The sequence below is a fragment of the Delphinapterus leucas genome, chromosome 6 (genome assembly GCF_059928025.1).
Source record: "Delphinapterus leucas isolate spDelLeu-1000000601 "Yukka" chromosome 6, BTC_Dleu_Yukka2, whole genome shotgun sequence".
Classification (NCBI taxonomy): Eukaryota; Metazoa; Chordata; class Mammalia; order Artiodactyla; family Monodontidae; genus Delphinapterus; species Delphinapterus leucas.
The window spans coordinates 94,699,183-94,726,996 of NC_143134.1; the positions used below are offsets into that span (position 1 = coordinate 94,699,183).

Consider the following 27,814-nt stretch of genomic DNA (forward strand, 5'->3'; position numbering starts at 1 on the left):
CGCCCAGTTTGTCAGCCATTACTATCTAGTGGGGAGCCATTGCTGTCTCCCTGACATCTTATTCTTTTTCTCAGCCATGAATTTCCCTAAAGGAGAGGATAAAGAGGAGGAGCTGGGAGGCAAAGGAACACTAAACTCTGTGTCAGAGAGGGACTCTAATGTTTTAATGTTCTTGCAAAATTGAAAGTGCCATTTCATAGTGCTTCAACACTATATATAACTCTGCAAATCTGAGAACACAAGGCTTCCTTTCTAGACTCTAGCTTAGTCCATAAAATTGTTTTAGCGGCTGATTACTAGAGCTCTTGAGAAACACTGAGCCTCTATGTCCCATAAAATTATTTATTTCCCTTTCTTAAAAAAAAAGTTTGAAGTGCCAAGTCTTGTTGTCCTTTGGGGAGATTATTGTGTTTGACAATAGAGAAACCAGTTTCCTGGTGCTGCACAATTCTAGGGACTGGAGTTTGAATGTATGTCATTGTCCTGAGACCATCAGGCAGGAGGGAGAGGACTGCTTGCCTGCATGCTGTGGTGCTTATCAGGAGCCATTCATCCCCTTCTCCCAGGCAGACTAGATGAGCAGACCTGTAACTGCACCAACCTCTTTTGCATTCAGCTTCACTGAATTACAGGCTCTGATAATCTGCCATGGTAATGTGATTGCTCTTGATTGCTTCTCATAAATGTCGATGAGAAGGATGCAGGCATGGGAATCATTGCCTTTTATCTTATTTTCTTTCTACAGGAAAGGTCTAAGATAAAGTCCACTTCCTTGTAATAAGAGGAGACAGTCCACATGCTTAGAGATTCACTGTGAAGGAAAGGGTTGCTTTGGGGCACTTTGTCCTCTGGCCACATTCCCTGAGTGTTTGATCATTTCAGCACCATTGTTTTCCCAAGTGATGTCGAACCAACATTTACTTCCCCCACCATCTGCTACACTAATGACTGCACTGGCACTTTGATCAAAGCTATGGCCAACTTGGGACTGTGCAGGAACTAGTAAACTAGGTCACATAATTAAATGCACACTTATTCCATACTGCCTCCTGGATCTCACATGAGCACACAATGGATGTATTTAGCTATCATTTTAAAAAACCGACAAACACTACATCAATAGCAAGACTTCTTTTTCATTGAGAACTTTTTGGATGCAAGAGGTTGATGCTCACTTCAGATACTCCACTCCATCGGGTGTGGCTGGTACATTGTATCTTCTCATATACTCATGCATCTCTGGGAAGCTTTGCCTCACATAATCTTCAGCACTGCTTTCCCGGACAGTTCCAAAGCGGAAACCTTGAGAGGGATGATGTAGCTATGAGGCAGAAAAAGAAGTGTCTTTAATATAAATTCTTAGAGTTGTTTTCAAAATTTTCTTTTCCATCATTCTTTGGATTCTAATAATGACTTAGGATTTTTCAAATGCACACAGTCATAAATTTCCATGTGCCATGTGTACATGCTCTTTCATACAAGCTTTCACATAAGTAAATGTTCTATCTTCACATAAATAATTGTTCTATCTTCAGAAGCAAACAGATGGAAACAACAAACACAAAGTACAAAACAGCTTTCTCCTTTATATTGAGAACCTGTCAGAATTCTTTAGAAACTATAAAACGGTGTGTAGAATCAAACTTGGTATTAAAAATTGCTTATCAGACAAAGCATAAAGTTAAGATAATAAATTAAAGATTGTGCCTTTCCTTAGTTAGAACTACACAAAGGCCAAGTTAAAACCTTGCATCCTGAGATTGAAATATACATGACCCCAAAGAGTGAATACATCTCTTTTATGTTTATTGGTCTTTATGCTGCAGTATATTTTAAGTTTGTTGAGTTTGTTTTTGGTGTAATTACAAAATGATCTCTTTCCTTTAAATAACTGTGTTACAAGTCATGCTGTATATTTGCTCAAATGGAATGGTATGTAAGACAATTAGGAGCAACAGAGGAGGAGGGTAGCAGGAATAGATCCAGTAATGGCACAGTTCTCTAGAATGTAAGACCTCACAGTGAGGAGAGGCAGTGTACTGGGAGTCCTGTAGAAGCTTTCTGTCACTAAGGATAATAAGAATACAGCACATGAGGCAGTATAGTTCATGGAAGTTATACAGAAGTGTTAATATAGAATCTAGACTTATTTAAAATATAAGAATGAACTGGGATTGAGCTGTATTATGAAAATAGTCGAATGTACTGTAGTAAGCAGTATATTAGAGATTATACTTCTCCACAATTGTTATGTTAAAGTTCTTTAACTTGTTTGTTCTGCTTCGTGTTAACATATTTGATATCATTGGTTCTGACTGAAGCCTTGGGGACAGGAATTCACTGATGGGCTTCATGGAGTTTATAAGTCTCCTGAAATTCTAGGCAACATTTTATGTAAATATGTGTTTGTAATTTTCTTCTATAAGGAAGATAGTACAGAGTTTCATATTTTTTTAAATAATTAGGTTTTCAAGTTGTTTATAGCCCCTACAGGTTAAGAAATCACTGAACTTGGTAACAAATAACTTATATTTGAAGATTAATTAGTTTTGACACACACCAAAGGTCTAACAATATGGCAATAGTTAAATAAATTATATGCCACATCCTTATAGAATGTTATCTAATGTATAAATCATGTTTGTGAAGCATATTTAATAAAACAAAGCAAATGCTCATATGACAAATTGAGAAAAAGCTTTGTTATGGTCTGATCAAAATTAAATATGTATATAATTATTTTAAATGCTACAACCCCCCCCCCACAGATATCATATATGTACACACACACACACACACACACACACACACACACACACACACATCTTGGAAAAAAATATATCAAGATATTAACAATGGTTGTTCCATTGATGGTGAAACTACAGGTGTATTTATTTATTTATAGATTGTTTATAGAAGCATGCCTCATGTTTGTAAGTTAAAAAACCCTTTATTTTACAACCAGTGAAATAAATAACTCATTAATTTATTCAATATTTTTGGGGGGCAACTTTGTATAATTTTCAAAGTTACTGGGCCCACAAAGGTAAATACCTGCAATCATTGCCACAAAGGGACTCACCACTTGGTTTGTGGTATTTCTTTGGATATCCCACTGTTGAGCAGGTGATATGGCAAACCTTTGTGTTCCATACACTGAACATATTCTAATGTTTTATGCCAGCATAACCTTAATGAGGCATCAATAATAATAATAGCTAACATTTATTGAATATTATGTGCCAAATATGTTTACCTGCATTATCTTGATTAATCCTCATAAAAATTTTATGAAGAGGGCTCTATTAATATTTCCTTTTTAAAGATTAATCAACTGAAGCTCAGAGAAATATAGTAAGTAATAAGTAAGAGTAAGTAATAAAAGTAATAAGATCACACAGCTATAAGTAGAAGGGACTGGATTAGAACCCATGTCTGTTTGACTTCAAAGCCCACGCTGTTACCGACCACATCGCCCTGCCTTCCAGCTCATGGCAGCAAATGGAGAGAAGATGTTTATTAGAATGAACTCACTAGTCTTTTAAAATATTCTCCTTAAGCCTTAGGCCTAGGCTGCTCTCACAATAGCAAACTGCAGCCCTATGGCTTGAGCAAGGCCAATTTATCAGCATTCTGTTTGTCCAACACCTATTCATTTTTTAAGGCCTAGAACAAGACTCTCTGTATGAAGTCTTTGGCCTTATCTAGCTTCACCCTCCTATCCAGGAAGAACAAAAACAAAAGTAATTTACTGCTTATTTATCTGTGCTGATACAGCACCTTGAACATACAGAATATGTAGGCTAGGTACTTATTTAGCCATCTTTCACACTTTTCATGCCTACCTCCTTTGAGCCTTCCAAGAAACTTATGAGGTATTTCTATTATCTTCCTTTTACAGATAAAGAAACTAAAGACTAGAAAGTTTGTTATTTGCCCAAGGTCATGGAGCTAGTAAATGTTGGATCTGGAATTTGAACCCAGATAGTCTGATGGAAAATAGTGAGCTCTGAACACCATGAACAGAGCTTCTGACACTATGTCATACTGACTCTGGGTCTGGTCATTACAAAGCTTGCTACTTATGTGACAGGCAGTGAGCTAAGGGCTTTGCACATTTTGAATTCTCACAATAATCCTGCAAGACAGATGTTATTTGCTTATTTTACATATTAAGATGCTGAGGTTCGGGCAAATTAATAATCAAATTCTCATAGCTAGCCATTAGCAAGATTCAGCTTATTCTTTTCCCTAATATGCAGACCAGGTTTCATTCATCTGTGGACCACAGTTACCTATTATGACGCTTGGCACCTGATAAGGGCTCTATACATGTTTGTCAAATCAATTAATTTTACCACTATTCTTCTATCCTCTCTTCATCCATTTAACTTCTATTCATCCTTCTATTCTCAGCTCAGTAATCACGTCCCTAACTTGCTGTCTAGGCCAGATGCTCCTTTCCTAAGCCCTCATAGCACGCATACCTTTCTTTTGTAGAACTTATTAGAGTTGCACTTTTAAAATTTAATTGTGTAATAGTTTAATGTCTAGACTGTCAGCTTCTTCACTGGACTGGAAGTCTATGTAAAACATTTAATTAACTGTTGTATTCCAATGCCTTTTACCACGTAGTTGCTCAATAATATGCTTGATGAATGACTGACAGATTCTTTGAACCACAGGGAGATGAGAGCTTTGTCATCCCACTAAGCACAAAAGGGACTAATGATATAGCTTACAACTCAAGCTTTTGAAACGAACCCTCCTTTTAAGGTAAAAGGGTCTTAGGTCAGTAGTTAGAATACTTTTGTCTTACCCATGAAAATCATCCTTTTTAGAAGTCCATTTTCTCACATTATGCTGTGACACTATCTTTATGGCCCATGAACTATTTCTAGGCAAACTCTGGACCTCTTTTCTTTGCTGAGTGCATCAATACAGCACTCCTTCCCAAGACACTGGAGGGAGTTGTGAACCAGCAGATCAAAGCTCGGAATTCCAGAGGAGGACTAGCTAGCCCTTTGTGTTATCTCCTTTTCATGTTTTCCCGCTGCCTTTTGCCCATGGGCTCCCACATCTCCCTGACATGGCTCTCATGCCTGTGAAGGAGCCGTTTTGAGAATGGAAAGTTCCTTCAACATTCACATAAATAACTAGGTTCTATGGGAGGAAGAATTTTGTTAGTCTGACAGGAACCCCACTCTAACCTGGAGATGTATTACAAACACTGCCACTTCTGCAGTCCAAGCTACCATCGTTTCTGCCCTCTGCACATTCCCTCTCTTCCCCTCCAATTCAGTCAGGGTAATCTTCTTAGAGCCCAAAACTGATCATGTCACTCACTTGCTTAATACCTATCAATGGCTCCCCATAGACCTTGGGATGAACTCAAAATTCCTCACGTGGCCTCAGCATGATCCTTCTCCTGCCTTCTTCTCTCCAGCCTCTTCTCCGCACTCTCCCCCTGGCCTCTAAGCTTTAGCCAGTTCTCTCAGTTCTTCCAACATATACTTTTTGCTTCATCAGAGCTCTTGCCCATAGCCTTCATTCTGCCTGGGATGCTCTATCTCCTCAACCCTAACTTCCCTTTGTGTAGCTAACTCTAAAATGTCACTTCCTGGAGAAGGGTAGAGGGAAGGGATAGTTAAGGAGTTTGGGATTGACATGTACACACTGCTATACTTAATAAGGATAACCAACAAGGACCTACTGTATAGCACAGGGAACTCAGCCTAATGTTATATGGCAGCCTGGATGGGAGGGGAGTCTGGGGGAGAATGGATACATGTGTATGTATAACTGAGTCACTTTGCTGTGCACCTGAAACTATCACAACATTGTTAATTGACTATATACTCCAGTATAAAATAAAAAGTTAAAAAAAATAAAGTGTCACTTCCTCAGAGAAGACTTCACTGACCCCTAAACTAGATTAGGCCACCTGTAGCACCCTCCCATTGTACCCTGCAATTTCATATTGCGTTACTAACATTTGGGATTATTTGTTCAATGCCTACTTTTCCTGTGAGCTTATAAGCTTCCATGAGGGTTGGGCCTATGCCTGTCTCATTCGTGTAGTCATAAGTCCTCAACAAATGTTAGCTGCTATTATTCTCATCATCATCATGCAGCAAACACAGTGCTTGGTACAGAGCAGATGTTTGATAAGGATTGGTGTAATAAGTCTTCATTATTAACACAAATTCTCTTAGGTTAGATACATTACAAATTAGATACTTTTGTCACACTTCATGTTGTCTTTCCTTTTAAACATTAAATTTTTTCCTTTAGTTCTTATCTTAATTCTTTCAAAACAGTATGTTCTTTTTTATTTCTATGTGTGAGTTCCAATACAAAAAAAAGCATGAGCTACTGAGCAGTCACAGAATAATAGAATCAGAAAAGGGATCTAAGAAGCTATTGATACAATTGGATGGACTAGCATAGTCTGCCCTTTGTGTCCATGTGGTGTGTAATTCAAAGAGCCAAGGATGTCAGAAAGCCTGCATCCAGGAGGGAGGATAAAAGTATACAAAGAGCTAAAGCAGTTGAGCTGCAATACAAGCATCACCAGGAAGTTCCAGAGAGAGAAAAATTTCTTTAAAGTTTCAGCTAAATATTTCACCAGCTCTTCCAATTCTGTTTATATTTGTGTCAGCCTCTTCAGGCCTTGCGGAAATATCTAAGGTTAAACCACGTATTTGTATGTGAATTGTTCGGTATTAATGGAATACTGAACTCTACCCAGAGCACCTGTGTGGAGAATAATCAGATAGACATTTTGTACAAAGCAGAGAAGTGGCTCAAAACAAGATGGAAGCAAACTCAAGAAATAATCAAGCTGCTCTGTCCATGGTAGATATGATGATTTAGATTCAAAAACAATCTCAATATTGAGTATTTTCATTTAAGCTCTACATTTGTATTTATCTGAGATTGTTACTTAAGTATGAGTGGAATGTAGCCACTAGGTCTGATAAAATGTCCTTTGGAGGTGGGTGGAAAAGGCCATTCTTTTTTTTTTTTTTGGCCATTCTTAATTTCATCAGTGGAATGGGATATACTAGGTATTGGGACCATAGTTCATCCCCGTGCCAATATAATGTCCAGTTAAAACCTATGGACTGTGTAATGGAGGGTGGTCTCAGAGTTCGGAGGGGCTTTAAAAGTCATCTACTCTGTTCGCTGATGCTTGAATCTTTGATAGCAAAGCTAAATATATTACTTGGAATTTCTTCAAAATGTAGATTCTGACTCATTAGGTCTAGGTTGGAGCTTGAGAATCTGCATTTGTAATAAGCTCCCAGGTGATGCTTATACCTTGGTTCATGGACCAGATGTTAAGCAGCAAGGCTTTACTTATAATGTCGCTATTATTTGCCTGTTAAGTCTCTGCTTGAATGTCTCCAGTGACAAGGAAATCACTTCTCTTGAAGCATATCTTCTGTATAGGAAGGATGCCTTTGTGTTCTACCCAACAAATCTATCTATTTGAATATGTAATAATAATGATAATAATAAAAAAATAACAGCTAATATCATTTTTGGTTATTGTGGGTGTTCTGTTCATAAAAGGTTAAAACAAGCTTGATGGATCGGCCAAGCTCCCTAAAACAAGCACATTCATCCTTGAGTCCCTGGGGGTCCAATACTTGTGTTCAATACCTAGCTGTCTTGGGAGTGGCCATAGGAGAACTGAGCCCTCCCCACTCCTTCCTCCCCTTGCTGGCATCACCACATCTTCACACACATCTCTGCTGCCACACTGGCCATCTTAATGCTTCTTTTTTCCACTTCGCTTGGGTTACAGGTGGGGGCTAGGGACTGAACTTGAAGAGAGGTATCAAAGTCAGGGAGGCTGTAAAAATAAGGAGTCCAGACTACAGGAAAGATGAGTGGCTGCAGGAAATGCTAGAGATCATTTAGTCCATTCATTTATATATATATCTTGCATTTATTAAGAACTTTCCATGTGTCCAGCATTGTGCTAAAACTTTCACGTGGATTGTTTTAAGCCTCATAGCAACCCTATGAGGTATTTATTATCATCTCCAACTTTCACATAAGAAGTAAGGTATGTGTTTAAATAACTTGCCCAAGATTGCTCAGCCAATATAGGAAGTTTCTGAACTTAGTCGGACTGCAGAGACTTTGTATGTAAACATTCCACTGTACTACTTCCTGATCTATACGATAAGGAGACTTACGCTCTGATGAAAAAGGTGAACAAGAGACTTGCTCCAGGTCACACAAATAATGCAAAGGTGAGCTTGAAAAATCTGAACTCAGGCCCAAGTAGAATCCTGTTGAATGTATAATCCCCTCCCCAAATGAGTATGGCTGATAAGAAAAATTGTTCTTTGTTTCTTCTTTATAGTAAGCTATGTTCAACAACACTTTCCCATCTACTATTTATGAAACCACAAGTTTCCAGTCTTTATGTCCTTCTCTAAAAAATAATTTCCTGAGTTAAATTTGCTCAGCAACATCCATAAATGGCACTATGGTACTCATTTACTAGGCCTTTGGAAGTCCTTGGTATTTCTCTGTCTCATGTATAGTCATGCAAGGGTAGGGTCTATTATCATGGTCTTTGTAGTGTCTAAAAGCTAGATATTATAGGATTTCTAGAGGGTAATTATCGCTATTCTGCTACAAATGTTCAATCTCTGTCTTTGTTGACTGTTCCCTTTCTTTGATGAAATTCACTTTGTTTTGCTTCTTCTCTGACCCTGGTCTAATGTGTCATTCTATTCATCTGGAGCAGGCTACCCTTTTCAGTTCACTGAGACCATTCCAATTTATTCAAAATCCCCTTCAAATCCCATTTTATGCTGTGTGATCTTTTGGAGCTATGTCCATTTCTCCCTTATATGCCAGATTAATTATTTCACTACGGGTACTGTAACACTACTGGTGTTTCCAAATACAGAGACATAGAATAATAATAATTGCATTGATGGTGATGATGATGATGATTTAGCTCACCCTGTGCCAGGCATTGTTTAAATACTTTGGACATATTAACTTTTATAGTCCTTACAACAATCATATGAGGTTGATTCTATCATTATATCCATTTTATAGGTGAGCAGCCTGAGGCGCAGAGCAACTAACTAACTTGTCTAAGCTTATGGAGCCAGTAAATGACAGAACTGGGCAGTCTGTGTGGCTCCATTACTTATGCTCTTGACTACCATTATACATAGCACAAAAGTTTTTGGCTTTACCAGCTATTCCCTTAATTGCTGTGAGACTCAGTTCCCTTATATGTAAAGCGGCTAACTGAAAGAGTTCAGCCATTGTACATGTAGCCCAACGGCCAATGGGGGAGCTTAATTAGTCCCTAACAACTTCTTAATACTAGTAGCTATCTGTTGCATTGATTACATGCATGGCCCTCCATACTCATAATCTCATTTCAGCCTTCCTATATCCCTATGAGATAGGTTCTATTAATAGCTCTAGTTCATGGTTGTGGGCAAGCTCAGAAAGTTGAAATAACTTTCCCCAGGCTCTTCAGCCCATGCTGTTGCTATACCCACTTATCAGCTGACTCTAGAACCCAGATACAGGTAAAATTATTGTCTTAATGGGATTTTCAAAGGTAATTATGATCACAGTGCAATTACTTTAGAACCATAATTCCTCTAAAGATGTAATTCCACTGTGACAGAATTGAAGTTTGAACCAGGTCAGCTGAGGCCAGAACCGACACCTCTTATAGAAAATGGGAGGATTCCATTTAGCTCATGGCATCAGAACAGCCCTGTCTTTTTGTTTATATAATTGACTTGCTATCCAGCCAAACTTCAAGGTGAAAAATGACCTGTGGACTGTGGAACTCAAACTTCTCACTTGAGTCATTGCACATCACCAGCAGTACTGTACCCTGCAGACTGAGCAGGCAGTGAGGTGCTTGCTGAACCTAGACTCAGCAATTCTGGGCTGATTAAATGCAAATGAATGAAAACAGCTATAAATTTACCTGCAGTCTAGTGATGTAAACTTTTTGGCACAACTCTACCCAAAATCCTTATGGCACAGGGACTTGTTTTAATGCCAGTTTTTATTTAATTATATAACAGAATAATTAAATATTAAAGTATGTCCAATTGGGCCTTCATTCAGGGTGGGCTGGATGCAAAGGTACAGTAGGAGGTTTAGCCCAAAGGTCAGTAATCCCACAGCATCGACCCCAGGAAACCAGCCTCTTAGAGATCCGCTAAAGCAAAGCATCAAACAAGCAGAAAGACAAACTACTGAATAACAGAAAGAAGAGAAATGCTTTCCTCTTGCTTTAATTTTCCCTTAGCCCTTGGTGGTGGCTGTATTTAATAATTTTGTTTGCCATGGCTGAAAAGTCAATCTGTCTTTGCTCTAGAGTGCTCAGGGAATCAGTGATTGAGCCATTATGATGGAGGGGCCCGCAAAGATTCAAGCATCTATCCTGAATATGTGCATCCAGGAGACGATATCTCCTCACTCCCCCTCCTCCGGGGCAGCCTGCCTGTAGCCTTGCTGCCAGCTTTTCCATTTCAGACCATCTCCCAGTTTATGAGTGAGCTGGTGTTTGCTTATCTTTCTCTTCTGTTCAGCACACTTGCTCCTGTTAAATGAATCACAAGAGCAGCACAACTAAAGTAGCATTTTTGCTTTGTGAGCCAAGCACCAGCGGGTAGCAGTCAGCTGAGTTAAACAGGCATTTTCTTTCTCCTCCTTTTGCAAATTTCAAAAAATTTTCATGCAGCAATAAAAATGACATGCAATGATTCATTTAGTTTGCGGTTGAGAAAAATGAGGATCAGCAAGATTAAGCAATTTGACCAAGATTAGATAGCTAAGTGGAACTATGTCATATACACATTTAACAGATTGAACTTGTGTGCTGCCTCTAGAATTTAACCTGAATGCAAGTTCTAAATTCCACTATCTTGAGTAATTCTCACAAACAAACTAGGAGCATGAATTGAGTTTATAATTCATATGCAGAAACTGGCTTGATGCAAACTGAAAAAGCAGGTCCAGGAACTTTTCTAGTGTCTACATAGTAGCAGTAAATGCTTTTAAGTGTTTGATGAATGAATATGCCCAGAGTGGAAAGAAAAAACAGTTTGCTCAGAACCAAAAATTCATGGTGTTAATTAATCTACACTGAGTTTAAAAAGATAAGTTAAATGTATCTCATCAGTTTAGAAGTAATTGTAAGTGGAAGCTATTTGATTGTTTTAAGATCATCTGTTAACATCAGTGTACATTAAAAAGTAGTAAAATATTTTTAACTACAAATATTGATTTATAAAATTTGGTCACTTATTGAACTCTGAATTAACTCTTCCTCTTTTTTTGGGTTCATATTCTGAAGCATAATTTTCAGATAAGTGGGCTTATCTAAAAATATAGACCATTTCTTCTGAGAACTATAGAATGTTAGACCCAAGGTGACCTTAGAACCATTTAATTCATAATCCTTAATTTGCAGATGAAGAAATAGAGTTGATCAGGGTAAAATGACTTGCCCAAGGTCAAAGACTTGATTATGGCAAAGCTGGGATCAGAACCTAGTTTCCTGGACTTTTGAGATAACATGAGTCATAGTAATAAAAATAAAGCATGACTAAATAGTAATATTTAAGGATGAAAATTGAACAGAAACAACCTTGAATATCCAGATCAATGTTTAAGCTGTTGAAATGGAAATTATGGAAAAACTTAACCAGTTTCACTTTATGAAAAAAACATTCATTTACTTAATGCCACAACAGAACATGAATCTATTCTCACTGTAAAGTGCAAACAGAAGTTTTATAGTATAGAACATTATAGTAGCTCTTTTTCCTTCCTGATTCTACAGCCTCCTCCAGAAGTAGCCATTGCTGATATTTTAGTTGTCATCATGCATATTCTTGAGCTTACCTCACTCTCTAAGGGGCAGAATTTGGTATTCAGATGTCCTTTTCTGATTACAGCCTGGAAAATGTTCTAACTTGTTTGAGACTACTGTTTTAACGAACATGAAATAGGAGTTTAAGCCTAAATATGGAGTTAGCTGGCATGCAAGCCACAAACAGAGTGACCCCAATCTCTTAGATTTCTATAGTAAGTTTTTTTTGTATTTGTCTATTTATTTTCAGCTAAAGAACTTCAAAAAAGCCTTCCATACATTTCCTCCCAACAATCCTGGGTGTCAGGAGGAAGGAATTGTTGTGTTCTCCATTATAGAATAGGAAACCAAACTCTGGAGAGATTAAGTGGGTGCAGTCTATTGATTGTATTAATGGCTCCAATTCTTCTCCCCTCTTTGATTCACTTCCTTTGCCATTTCACCGTGAGTGCCCTCCCTCTTGGACTCTGGTCCCGAGCAGGTGACTTACTTTGGTCATTGGAGTGTTAGCAGACATGGTGTTAGAGCAGTCTCAGAAAAGTGCTTGTGCCTTTCTGCTTGTGCTATAACCCTCTGCTGTCACCACGAGAAGGACATGCCTGGTTTACCTGCTGGATGATGAGACATGTGGAGTAGAGCCAGGTCACCCCAGCAAATATTAAAGCCACCCCAGACCAGTCAACAGCTACCTGCCCCCAGATACATAAGTAAGCCTGTACTAGGTCAGCCAAACCTTGCAAACTTGTGAGCTATATAAATTTTTTTGTTGTATGCCACTGATGTTTATGGCTGCTTGTTATGTGGTATTACTGTAGTAACAGGAAATTGACACAGTGGTAATAACTATAAATGAGAATCCAGAAATTTAACCAAGACTCTGCCTCTAAGCCTGGTGCTCATGTCATTTGGCCCAATCTTGCCTTTTTGCATTTACACATGCTATTACCTTTGCGTGGAATTCCTATTTCTGTTCCTTGTATTCTTCCTTTAAAATGCAGATTAGGTACCATCTCTTTTCAGAAGCCTTCTCTGATCTTCCCAAGAAAGAGTTAACTATCCTTGTGGGTGCCACCTCTCCCTTTTGCATATTTTTATTATTTCATTAATCTCATTGCAGAGCAATTTGTTGTTTATTTGCGTGTATTTCTGAAGGGAATATGATTTTATTTGAACTCTTTTAGAAATCATCATATTGCCCTCATTAATCTTTTTAGAATTATAGTAATTGATAGAAGAACATGATAGAAGAAAGGAATAATTTCTTGCTGAATGATTTTAAGCATATTTCTGATTTGGTTTTGCCTGCTATCTAAGTTAGGATCCCTAGGTCAGGTGAAGGTTCAAGAACAAAGAATCCATTAATTCAGCACATATATATTATGTATACTGTGTACCATTACCATGAGTAACATAGGACAGGTCTCTACTCCAATGGAAAAAAAGATTAACAAAAGGCAAACTAAATAATTACAGATAGTGACACATTAAAGAAGGAAAGAAAAAAAATGGTATGATGAGATAGAAATTCAGGTGAGGTGGTCAGGGATATTGACATCCTCACTTGGTACTTAATGGTGAACATGCCTCCTTTCCTGGTTTTACTGCAGGGTTTAATCTTAACTTGATTATACATTTTCTGAGAATAAAAATTGGGTGCAATGTTCTTTACATCTTACATAAACTCTAGGCACAGAGAATAGCTTGCTGGCTGATTTATTAAATTCATTGTGTGTGTGTGTGTGTGTGTGTGTTTGTATGGTGTCTTCCCTTCAGATTTTGAAATTTATGCTGTTTGCTTGGAGGGTTATTATAAGTCTGTAAATTCTACAAATAAATTTCATATTCCTTGGTAATACTTCTGGGCTTCTTCTGAGATTTCCCATTTGGAGATGGTCATAGGCTTTATTTTGAAGATGTATGTCAAAGCATAAATCCTGAATGCCATGACTGTTGGCTGTAATTCTTCCTGGAGAAGTCAAGGATGCAGTTGTTCTTTGCCTAATGTTAGAGGGTATGAGAAAAGTAGCTAGAGTGGATCCTCAGCTCTTATATTAGATATAATCTGTTCTTCTTCATTCATCTGGTCATCTGGGATTATGGTCATCTACAACTCTGGAGAATTTAGATTTAACAAATAATTACAGAGCACTGATACTGGCCAGCCACTGTGTTCAGAAATTTTACACACATTATCTCATAATTGCATAAAGACAGGGCTATGAGTAGGTACTATTTTCAAGTCTATTTCTTAGGTGAGGAATCTGAGGCTTGGAGTTTAAGTAACTTGCCCAGGATCACAAAGCCCAGTTATTTCCCAGAGACAAGATTCAAATACAAGTTTTCTGACTTGAAACAGGATTTAGAGGTCTTTCATTTTTGTCAGGAAATGTTTATCAAGTACCAGGCTCTGTATACAAAAATGATCAAAATGGCATGGGGAAATTCCCGTGAGATGATTTTATGTCACCCCATAAACCTCCGAATAAGAGAGGGAGAAGAGAAAAGGAAAGAGTGGGTTTGAGGGGTTCTGTGTGGCAGTTTGTCAATTTAGAAGAGCAATTTTTGCATTGAATTCCCTGGAGAGCCAGCAGTTCCCAATATTCTGTTCTCACCGAAGACACAGTCCCCTAGGGATGGAACTGACCGGCAATGGGTTGATCAGGCATCCCAGGCAGTAAGCCTTGCGTCATGCCCCGTGACTGTAGTTTACGTGCTTTTTCCAACCTCCTTGGACCAGGGGACACCTGGGACAAACTGGCTTTCATATTTTCCTTCAAAGCAAACTGGTCAAGTAAATTTTTCTTTTATGAGGGTTGGTTTTCTATCAGCATTTAGTTTTTATGTATTCAGACTTTCCTCTAATATGCATAATTGCTGAAAGAAAAAGGCTGTAGAACAGCCATGAATTATGGCTTTTAGGGGAATGAACATTGCAGTTAATGTTGCAAGACAGCTTCCATTATAATCCTGTTTTCACATCCTTATGATTTTTTAGGGGGGATTAAGGGGAGGTAGAACTTTCCTTTGAGCTAAAATTTTCCATGGTTTGACTCAGCCCAAGGTGATTTTCAAAAATGAAACATTTGCACAGATGCCTCCATTTATTTCTTGAGTTATTGTATTTGGAAAATGCTGTTCATTTTTACTCCAAGTATTAATGCATAAAATATTCCAAGTATGAATGGCTATTAAAACTTCAGTCATCACATGCCACTTGTCTCAGGAAAGACATCTGAGTACCACTGTAAAAGAATTATAATCCCCAAAGGCTAGATTCTCTGTATAACCATATTATAGCATTTAGTGCAAAACTGGTTAAAATATTTCATTATTTTCAGAGTTTCACTGTAGTGCTTGGTTAGCACACAGCTTTTCACAGTGGAAATAAATATTTAGGTTACTTTGACTACTTTCAAATTTATAATGAACTCTAAAGTGACAAAATACATTTAAAAATAATTTCTATACTTTTTGAACTATATTAATTGTGGTTTTAATTCTTTAGCTTAGATCTGTTTTAAGTGTGTCTCTTGTAAATAACACAGTATTGAGACAAAAAATATGAAACCAACTTTTGGGGATCAGAATTACTAATAATTATCATAAAACCAAAACCAATTCTTCCCGTATCTGAGAATATCTATTTAGAACTTGGGACACGTACGTAGTAGTGTTTTGGTCTATTGGTTTGTGTCTCTAACTTGTTTTTCTCTTCCACCTATTATTGGTATAGTTTGATATTCTGAAACATAATCTTTTCTGTGGCTATTTTTTGTTTTATATGTATGACTTTAGATAATTTATTTGTTTTACTTATGCTAAAATACTGCCAATGTACCTAGTGACTAAGCTGAGAAAACATTAGGTATATTGTAAAGTTTGATACAAATTAAAATTGTATTATCACTTAAAATAATAATACAATTAATTGTTTGCAATGATATTGAAATATTGTTGAGAACCGTCTTGTATGGTCAGTAGTTCTTTCTCAGCTTTTCCACTTGGTGACAATCTTTACATTCTTGTCCAAAATGAATGACATCTTCATTAGGTAAATATTTCACATTGAATAACCTCTTGGTCTCTTTTAGAATTTTGTACCTTTATTCTGTTCAATGCAATATTTTATAAGCTTATCATCCTGATTAGTTATCCTTTGAATATTATCTCTATAGTCTTTAAATCTTATTCTTTTCTTTTGTGACTGGAGATCAGGCATTTTATAGAAAATGGCTAGGTGTTTTCTCATTGCAAATTCTGTTCTGGTACATACACATGCACATATATGCATCCATACACACATATATGAAATATACATATATCATAGACTGTACTATATATACTATGTTTCTCATTATATACACATATATAATATGCAAATATTATACACAATATATTATGACCTATACACACAATATATAAGCATATAACATATATATTATAAATGTATATATAACAAGACATATATATCATATATTAGCATATGGAATATACATATACATAAGAAATATGTATATACATATATATTATATATTTTATATATCATTATGTTATATATGTGTATACATATTTCTTAGGTATATGTGTATTATATATATAATATAATATGCATATTTCTTGCTAATGTCTAGGCTACATTATTTTCTGATTCTTTCCCCCTTTTTCCTGTAGCATATCCACACAGCCGTTCTCATCATCTGGGAGGAGGTTAGATTTCTGTGTTCTCCTTTCAAGGTCTCTTTTTTCTCTCTTACTCTCATTATCTGCTTAAGAATGAGCTCTCCTCTCCTCTTATCCTTCATAGTTCTGTTTCATCATTCAGAGTTCATTTAGCTCTATGTTTACTTCCTCAAGGAGGCCTTCTCTGATTATGTCTCCTGTTCCCCCCACCCCCAAGTTGGTAAGCTTCCTGTAATATACTGGCATAGCACTCTCTGTTCATCATCATAACGCTTATCTCATAATTATGGTCATTTAATGTCTGATTCCCCTGCTAGAATGAAAGTTCTCCAAGGGGAGGCTTTGGGATTTGACTTGTCTGCTGTTGTAACCCCAGGCCTTATCTTAGTGGCAGACTTAGGGTAACATACATATTTATGGAATGGATGGATGAATGAATCGCCTGCCTGCCATTCTCATTTTAAAAAATAAGTTCTATATTTAAAGTCATTAGTCAGTATGACTAGGCATTTAATATAGTTTTTCCTATAATTGCTATAGAGGACAGGCTAGTTATGGTACTCAATGGCTGAAAGCATTTCAACAACTTTTGCCCATGGGGAACTATAATTTCACCTTATGATATCATAAACCACTCAAGGATTTCATGTAGTTACCAGAACCTTGGGGTAAAATTATAACGCTGAAAGCTCTTGCTGCCTATTAGTCATTTGGTACATGACACAAAGCAAAATATATTCTGCATTCTCAGACTTCAGTTTGGCTCTTAGTATATTGCCTGCTCGATTTTATATTTGACCTGCAAAATATTCAGCTCCCTGAAAGCATAATCCATCTAAAAATCTAAGGTAATTTGCAAGTACTAGATGCACCTCAAGCGGTAATTAAGTGAACATATTATGAATTTCTTATTTGTTCTGATAATTATTTTTCTCAAATTACATTCCTGAAATGCTGAGCAGAGCTTTGGGAGCTGCGAGCATTACTACCCTTGCATGGTTAAGAAGTTTTTTTGTAAAAATTAATTAATTTTTGGCTGTGTTGGGTCTTCATTGCTGCGTGTGGGCTTCCTCTAGCTGTGGCAAGTGCGGGTTGCTTTTCCTTGCGGTGCGCGGGCTTCTCACTGCGGTGGCTTCTCTTGTTGCAGGGCACGGGCTCTAGGCGCGTGAGCTTCAGTAGCTGTGGAGCACGGTCTTAGTTGTTCTGTGGCATGTGGGATCTTCCCGGACCAGGGCTCGAATCTGTGTCCCCTGCATTGGCAGGCGGATTCTCAACCACTACGCCACCAGGGAAGCCCTTAAGAAGTTTTTGAACATAGCTTAATAGGAGGCAGAACGTTGTGCTGAAAATTGTGATGGATCTGAAATGAGGAAACTTTGGTTCAGGTAGCAGCTTGAACTTTCAAAAAATCACTTAACTTCTCCGAGCCTCAGTCTTCTCTGTTATTAAATGTCTTTTCTGCCTTCCAAAGACATAAGGGATAAATTGAGGTGCTGGAGTGAAAGCGTTTGGGAAGCAATGGAGAGGTTTAAAAATCATTTGTATCATTATTATTTGTCATAGTAGTGAAGCAAAATAGTCATTTTCTAAAACCATGTAAAAATGAAAAGAAAATCACTGGATCAGGCTAAAAGCTTGTATTTCCTATATGTAATACTTTCTCTTCTTTCAGCACTCAATTGTAGATAAGAACTAGTGTGGGCCTGTGCCGATGGCAACCTTATGTGAGTACACGGGCATCTCCTTTCATTCCTCTAGGTTAGCTGGAAACAATGATTTGTCCAGTGATTTACAAGATGTGAAGAGCAGGGTGAGAAATAGGTTAATAATGGTTCAAAGAAGAAGCTGATAAGCCAGTTGCTATCTCCACAGAGGAAAGAACAAGCGTGAAAAGGCTCACAAAGCAACACAAGGAAGAGCTTCTTGGCAGTGTGGGTCAACCAGTGACAGAGATGAGGGGTTCTTTTCCGAAACTCGTTAGAAGATGGACTTTTGTGCTACTGGTTTGGCTGGAAGGTGCAGAAGCAGCATAGGTCAGTTTGACAGTGGGGAAGGGAGAATTCTGGGTGGACCATGAAGAACAAAACTGTTATAGGTCCATTATCCAAGATGTCTACCAGCTGGGCTAAAATTAAGGCTGGGGCTCTGAGTCAAATCATTGCCCCAATGCTGGGAGAGGACCAGAGCTAAACAGGATCACAGTATGAAAGTGACTGGAGCCTTAAACTTGTTAATAGGCAAGGCACCACTTATAAGATGGAGGTAAAGTTTAGTCCTGGAACATGTCATGATTCAAGGGTAAAGGGCCAGGAGCAAAGTGACCTGATGCTCGCTCATGTGAGAACTGACCTACAGAGATGGTTTTTCAATCTTTTTTAAGAAATTTATCTATTTATCCAATTTTTTCTTCCAGTTTTATTAAGATATAATTGACAGACAGTACTGTATAAGTTTAAGGTGTATAGCATGATGATTTGACTTATGTATATCGTGAAATGATCACCACAATAAGTTTAGTGAACATCCATCATCTCATGGAGATACAACATTAAATCCTTCTCCAATTTTATTGTACAAATGAAACACCTAGGGATCTTGTTAAAAATGCAGATTTTGATTTAGTAGGTATGGAGTAGGGCTGAGATTCTGCATTTCTAACAAGCTCCCGGAGATGCCAAATCTATTGGTACTTGGACCACACTTCTGGGGAGAAATGATTTAGATAGCACAACTTAAATTCTCCCTGAATGAAATTGGGATTAGTTCCTGAACCTGGTTGGCGGGAAGATAAGAAAGAGGGCTGTGCCTGAACGTGAGGGAGAAGTGACCTCAGCTATAAGAAGTAGAGAAAGAGGGAACTGATCTTGGCGGGAAGCTATGCTGGCTGCCTTTTCCTTTGGTCTGTTCCACAAACCTGATGGTTGGTGTCTTCTCCCTAAAATTCATCTAACTGTGCAGTGGTACATATGTTCCTTGCTCTACGTAAGCAGAATTATCTAGTCTAAATTAACCCATATAAAAAACCAAGAGAAGTCTCTCCCCTCCTTCAGGGAACAGGTCTTTTCTCAAAATATATGCAGAATATATAGGGGCCTTTTGGAGGAAGTTTTCTTAATACGAAGAAATGGCTGATGGGAGAATTTCAGGACCTGTGGCAGGAAGAAAGATTTGAGGTGCCTCTGATATTATTCTTTCTAGGGGTGAGCAACCCTTTTACATGAGTGTCAATTCAGTAAAACTAAAAATGTTAGTAGAATGTTTTTACTGTCTTATTTTATATACATATTTTGTATAATCTACTTTTTTTACTTGATGATATTTAATATATCTAGTTCATTTTTTTTGTTAACAGCATCATTATGTATCAGCCTCCTCTTAATGACTATGAATTATGTCTAGCCTTTAATAGTATAAACAATAGCTTGATGAATAGAGACTGATTTAGTCTCTTTGAACAAAATTTATGTGACCTGAGCAGTGCTGAAGGTGGAGTGGAGTACCAGTTTGAGGGATTTAACAGGGGGATGATTAATTAGCACCAGAGGTCATAATCAGACACTACAGCTTCATTTGGAGCTTTCCAACTGCAGGCTAAGAGGAGAACTTAAGTGATCATTTCACAGGAAGCGGAGGCAGGGGAGCAGGGCAGCATCTGAGACTGTGACCTTATGCCACAGTGGTGGTAGATGGAAGACACTCTGCAGATAAATAGCTGCTTCTTCGTAGTGTATGAATTACCCAGGAGGGCATAGTCTTGCTGCAACACTTCCCTGGGTAGGGTTGTAATGATGCTGATTGTGAGGGTGGGATGGGAGTTAATCCTTCCTGGATCTGTGTCTCTCTTACTTCGTCATCACATACTGAGTCACATACTATACTGTGTGTGCACAAATTCAAATGTCGCAGCCTCAGCAGCTGTCTCTGCCCTTGAATCATCTTTGCACATGAACAGCTTTCCCAGACTAAGTCCAGGGGTGGGGAAAGGGCTGGTTGGAGTAAATCAGGTTGGGGAGGACATTCTTACTGCATGTATAAATGAAACACTGAGTGGGAATAATTCACAGTCAGATATTGTTGGAAATGAATCCTGCCTCTACCATTTATTACCTATATGACCTTGGATAACTTACCTAATTTCTTTTAGCCCTGTTTCCTCATTTGTATGGATGCAGTAAAGTTTAAATGAGAAAAATCCATGTAAAGCAATTAGCATAGTCCCTGGAACATAGCGGGAGTCCAATAAATATTATATTATTTATTGATGATATTTTCAGTTCCTATTCCTGACGTTATGTCTGTGGTCTTATTATGAAGCTAAGTAGTTCATATATGATCCTCAGGATGCTGATTGATCATCATTTTAAACACATAAACCACAGGAAATGCACATATTTATATACCTACTTTCACATTCTTATCTACAGTAAGATTCACTTCCATTAATTCTACGTCTTTAGATCATGCATGAGAAAAAAGCCTAGTTCAAATATAACTTAAATAAACATTGATAGGTTCTGTTTTGGTTGGCACTGTTAAAGTTTTACTGTCTTTTGGCATTCTTTAGGCAGCAGCTTTTTGATAAAATGTGATGGTAAGTGCACTTCCAAGTTTGAAAAATATGAATGGATTCTGACAAAATGTCTGTCTGAACTTCAGCTATGCATAACATCATCTATATTATATGTATATATATATGATATATATAGTGCAACTGAATCTATATTATATAATAATATATTATTATATAATATTATATATATAGTGCAATTGAATCTATATTATATATACACACACACACACACACAATGCAATCAAATTGGCTAGAGCAGGCTTATATGCAGTTGCAACTGGGAAAAATGAGCCCCAACTGGCTGAATATCCCAGACTGAGTTCATAATAGAAGTGAACTCACAGTTAAGCCTCCTGACTTGCCACTGGATACACTGGTGGTTAGATCACATAGCTTCTGATTTGATAAAGAACCAAAATGTCAAGTTGAGACTAAATCATAAAAATCCAACATTCACCTTAATTCACATTATTAATGGAACTAAAATATGTATTTTAGACATAAAAGGAGTCCCTTTGGGGGTTGCCACATAGATATTTATTGAGGATGAAAATGAGATTTTTCACAGGGCAAACCATCAAACTTAGCATCAAACATCTATCTATTCAATATCAGGACTTTGCCTTTTGTATCACAGTACCTCACCCCCTACCAGGGCTCTCCATCTATCCATTCCATAACATTGAGTATGGAATGGTCTGAATGCTTTGAATGATTGGGAGACCAAGTGGTGAGGTGTGGTCAAGATGAGTCCAGTAGGATGGAGACAGAGGGTGGGAGCACCTCTTACCTGCAGTTGAAGGGTGTAGCCAGGTGATTTCCACATTATGTCCAGCAGTGACCTGGAGTAATTGTTCTTTCTAATTACAAATGTGTGTGTCCATTTAAACTGTTTTAATTTTTATATAATATAAATGTATGTGTGTGAACATACATACAGTCCATAGACATGTATATGGATAACTGTTTATAACTACAAAATATATATGTGAATATTTACAGATATCCTAGGACATATTCATTGATTTAGAAAGTATCTGTGTATAAAGACAGTGCTTGCTAAGTAGATTAATAATGTAAACAAAGTTATAGGCCAATTTTCCCCTAATTTAAGGGAAGGGTTTGCAAAAATTTGGCATGTTTTCTGTTTGTATTCAAATGAAGGAAGTGATGTTTGACATTCATTAAAGAAAACCCAGCAGGGTGTCTAATTGAAAACATTTTGCTGCTGTTAGTATGAATTACTGTATTTGAAAGTAATAAAGCTGCAGTTATTTAAAAAATTCTATAAAGATGCCGTCTCAAAATTATTTTGGTAGTAGGTAAGGAAATAAACAGATTGCATGCTCATTTGTTCAGTTTTCCATTTATCAGCCTGAATTAGCAAAGTCTTATTTTTTTTTTAAAGTTCCTTCGATTAAAGAATATTCAGGAAAGGAAGAGAAATATCCATTTTTCAAAACTCCTACTAAGTGTCACATACTGTGTATCTGATCCTTACTGGACCATTAAATATTTCTGACCTAACTCCACAATCTGCTGCCAGGGACCCAGAACCACCTAGGCTGTGGCAGCATTAATCTGTCTCATGTTCCCATTCAAGGATCCTATATCTCTGACCCCTGGCTCCACTATGGGCATCATGGTCTTAGGTTTTCTTTGCTTTGATAATCTGCTTATGTCAATCTCATGGCTCAAACACTATGGGTCACTCTTGGATTTGAAACTCATTTGGGTATACTCTCCAGCTGCAAGTGAGAGGTGCTCCTGCCCTCTGCCTCTTTGCTGCTGGACACATGCTGGTCACCTCTGCTTGGGCTCTTGGCCAAGTCCATTATCTGAATGAGTGGTTGACATATGCTTAGGCTCTAGGAATACAGGTGCGTAAGATAGATCTGATTTCTACTGTCATGGAGTTTATAATCTAGTGGTGGATGGAATAAGAACTTCAGACAGATATTTTACATCCATTATCTCCTGTAATCCTCTCAAATGAGGATACGGAGGCCATGGCAAGTAACCTGCCAAACTCCACACAAACATACATCAAATTTAGATTTGTTCAACACCAGGATTTTGCTCTTTGTATCACAGTACATTGTCCCTTACTGGGGGGCTTTATTCATTCCATAGCATCTAGTATGAGAACGTTTTTGTATGGTCTTATCAAAAGCATTTGATTGATTGATTGATCGATTAAAAAGTAATCCCTGCATAATGCTATAGCCCTATTCCTATGATGCTGCCATTTTTCATTCATTTATTAATTGAAGAACATTTGTAAAATATTTACTGTTTCCCCAACACTGTGAGGATCCAGTGATGAGCAAGACACAGTGGGACAATTAACAACTAAACAAATAGATAACACGACAATTTCAGTTTGTGTTAAGTCCTATGAAAGGAATAAACTGGATGGGAATGAAAATATGCTTCCGCAAGTCTCTGTGAAAGCATAGCATCTTAAGGATGTAAAGATTTTACTATGGAAGTGCTACTCAGTGAGGAACTCATTCTACCTGGACTTGAAATGCCGCAGACAGCAGGAGGGCATGTGTAGCAAATATTGCTGTTGTGACTATTGTTATGTCTGAATTACTCCCATTCTCACTTGGCTTATTATGTACTTTCTCATAACATAAATAATACATGAACATTGCAGAAAATATGAAGTGGAAATAATAAAATAAATATTTTCTGTAATTACACTGCTCAGATACCAGTACTGTTAACATTGTGTTATATTTCCTTCTATGCATGTTATATTTCCTGTACATATGCATGTTATAAAATTGGATATATATGGTTTTGTATCCCAACTTCTCACTTAACATTATATTTTGATTTTTTGACATTTTAAAAGCTCTTCAAAATCATCTCTACTGGATGCATTTTTATAGCACATAGGAACATTGTAATGCATTAACTGTGCTGTTGCTGGACATTTACGTGGTTTCCAAGTTTTTGCTATTTTGGGAAAGGCTGCAGTGAATCTTTGCAATAACCTGTTATCTATCAAGTTATTTTCTTTGGACAGATTCCTAGAAGTGGAAGTCAAGGGTGAAAGGGCATGAACCCTTTTAAGGCTCTTGATATAAATGGCCACATTGATTTATGAACATATTGTAACAACTTACAATAGCGGTGTATGCTGGTGCTAGTCTTAATGTGCTTCCATCAAGATTTAGAACTATCAATAGAAGACGCCTATTTTGATAGGTAAAATATCATTTCATTACTGTCTCAATTAGCGTTTCTTTGATTACAAGTAAGATTTAATATTTTTAAAAAATATTGGTCAATTTTGTTTCTTTTCTGAATTGCTCTTAATATTCTTTATTTATTACTTGATTTTAACGTTACTTATTGTATACATTCCTCTCTTCCTGGAAAGATTTAAGGCAGCTTAATGGTCACATAAAATACAAGATAGCATAAATTAAAATAGGGTGAAGTAGAAAAAGAAACTATATGAAGCCAGGAATGATGTTTAAAATGCATACCACAATGACAATAAATCTGCTATTAGTGCACAAGAATTTTGCCTCCAAGCTCTGTAGAACTGAGCTCAAAAAGAGAATCTTGCCATTTATCCGGTTCACACTGGCAGTGAAAGAGAGAGAGAGAGAACTAATTGTTCAAGATAAATATAATTAATATTGGTATTAAAATCTGACAAGAATTTTAACTATTTTTATTATTATTTTGTGCCCCCTAGTTGTCAGACACTATGCAAGTTGCTTTACTTGGATTATCTTAATTTCTATGACTATTTAATGGGGGCAGGTACTTTATTAATGTCATTTACAACAGTGCTTGGCATATAGGAATGGTCAGTGAGTATTAGCTTTTTCTCTTATTATTACTAATATTATTTCAATATTTAGAACAAAAAATCCCTTGAATCTTCTTTTAAAATTATATATATATATATATGTATAAATTTTTTAGAAGATTCGGCAACAATCAAATGGACAAAAACATCCTTTGGGATTTTGATTGGAATTGCTTTACATCTATAAACTAATCAAGGAAAAATTTGACATCTTTAAATATAATACTCAGTCTTTCAGTTTGGTAATATGGCAGTTTGTTTGGAATTTATTAAAATTGCTTTATTAAGATATAATTCACATGCCATACAATCCACCCATTTATGATTCAGTGGTTTTATTATATTCACAAGATATGTGCAACAATCAGCACATTCAGTTTTTTATCCAAACCATCTTTTATGTTTTGTACATTAAAGTTGTTTTCTTTGAATGCAATTCTTATAGAGGACACTTCCCTGATCTATCATGAATTTTTGTTGCCAGAGTGATTGGGATGTTTCTCCTGTTATGTTTTCTATCTAGAAGTACATGGAGCCCATGGGAAGTGCCGCTCCACTCAAACTACAGCATTTCTTACATTTTTCTTCTTTTGAGAAATTTTCTCTCTAGAATGTCTGGTAATAAAACCCTTCTAGTTTATTGCTTGACGTATTCTTGTTCCCCTTTTCTTGGCTTTCCAATCTTGTAGCACATGATGGAGGGTCACGACTACACCCTCTCCCTCCAGTCTTGGGGCTTCTGCACGGGCTACCATGTCACCCTGAGATGGTCTTATCCTGACATGCTCTAACACCCCACCCAACTCCTCTTTTCTCATTTCCCTCCTTCAGGTCTTATCCTTCAGATCTCAGCCAGACTTTCTCTCCTCAGGGTGGTGGTCGGGGAGGGGCTTCTCTGATTCTCCATTCAGATCAGGTCTCCTGCGAGGCTCTCAGATTCTGATGTATTTTCCTTCATAGTAACTAACCACGGTTTAAATCATTACCTGATTTATGTGTTCCCTTGATTAATACTTTCTTCCCCTGTTGCAAGGACAGTGTCTGTTTTGCTGACTATTAAATTCCCAGCTGCCTAGCATGGTGCCTGGAACAAAAGTTGCTGTTATTGGATGAATTAAAGGGAGAACAAATAAATGGTATGGTGTAGTTTAGTTTTCTTCCCTCCCACCTCAAACTCCATTTTCAATGTCTTGTTTGACCTAGAGTTCTGGCACCCCTCCCTTCTTTAAGGCCAGCTTTTATTATATGAATTCATATGTTTTATTGGGCAGCCACATGCTGTTATATGAAGATCAATGAAGGTGGTTTTTATTATTTGGGGAAATGCTTATCATTTCATACTAGGGCTGTGTGAGTGTCCTTTAATGTTTCTTATTAAAGTTTATCTTGCCTTCATAGGCAGGACTGTTTAATTTTTAATATTTACTTGAATGTTCACCAGGACTCTTTCTAAAGCAGCACCATCATTTGCCTGTACAAAAAATGACATTAGTCTCCTAATCCCTCTAAGGAGGTGACATTTTTTTATATGTTAGAGACATGGGGCTAAAAGGGGCATTTTATATGAGAAGCTGGAAAAAAACAACTAGAAAGTGCATTAAAATCAGCAAATAGTTCATTTTAACTGCTCATATATCCTTTCAAATGGGTCAGTTCAACTCTATGAGGGGACGCAGGGCTTTATTTTTCAGTGTACCTTATGATTTATGAAGTGATTTTCTTATCTCTTGTACCTCAGCAGATTGTATGTCAATGGCTAGAATGTTCTAAGAATGCCCAGGTCTACTCCTTAGACCATAGACCCAGATGAAGAGCTCACTGGATAAAAATAATGCTGCAGGTTTTATCCACCTGTCAATCATCCCAGAAGGCTAAGAGTAAATGACTCTGGATGATGAGGCAATGGGTGCTTGCTTCCATCTGTCTACATTACTCTATTTTCTGCATTGCCTATAGTGAGTAGTGCTAGTTTTATGCCAGAGACATATCCATATAAGCTCTATTAAATATATTACTCACAAATTCATGCTTTCATGGTCTCATGCTTCAAGAGCCCACCCGCTTTGAAACACGGAACTTGCTTCCCAGAATTGTTGGTGGGAGGCTGTGAGAAGCTACATATATTACTTTTAGTGTAAAGTAAATTATTCTGGCAAAATAGTTTAGTTAAGTGAGGATAGAACTATCCTCTTGAATTTCATTTGTACAGCAGGCCATTCCCTCTCCCTTGGGGTTATCTGTAGGAGCAGCCAGCAACAAGATTATTTCTTCCCTCCCACACCCTATCAGAAAAAGAAAAGCATTCCAACTTGCCTTGGCTGATGTAACATATAGTGAATCATAAATTGGTCTGTCCTGCACAGCCTTTTGCCTTTAATTTTATTTCTGATTCAAAGTGGTTAGTTGAAGCCAGTGAATCTCAACTCTGAAAGGGTGATAAAATGTTCACACTCTTAATGCTTAACAGTTTTATTAATTGTGTTAAATGTATAGCCAGCATGCGAAACAATTATGTCCAAGAAGAAAAATGGAGCTATTACAGTCATCGTAAGTTATCTAATATCATGGTTACAGATGCGTATAAGCCAGGACTCAATTTTCTGATGGATTGGGTATAAATACAGATCATAAATCTTACTTTTTAAGTCAATAGGTTTTCATCCAAACACATTTCCCATAGGAATATTTTATAAGTTTTTTTTAGATTCCAAGACTGATATCAAAAAACTATAGCCAAATTTTTGGGCTAGAAATAGATACTATTTACACGAAAATAAGAAAACACTATTTCTATAATTTGAAATATTTTATGTAACAGACAAGTAGTTTTAAGGAAACAGTA

General features: G+C 37.1%; 1 protein-coding gene across 1 annotated transcript in view; it reads right to left on the bottom strand.

The window, feature by feature from the left end:
• GRIN3A (glutamate ionotropic receptor NMDA type subunit 3A) overlaps positions 1-27,814 on the bottom strand; it is a 144,977-nt gene that overhangs the window by 46,607 nt on the left and 70,556 nt on the right. The window contains exon 4 of the mRNA XM_022600257.2: positions 1,176-1,321. Coding sequence (XP_022455965.1) covers positions 1,176-1,321 — 146 coding nt within the window. The remainder of the gene's footprint in view (positions 1-1,175; positions 1,322-27,814) is intronic.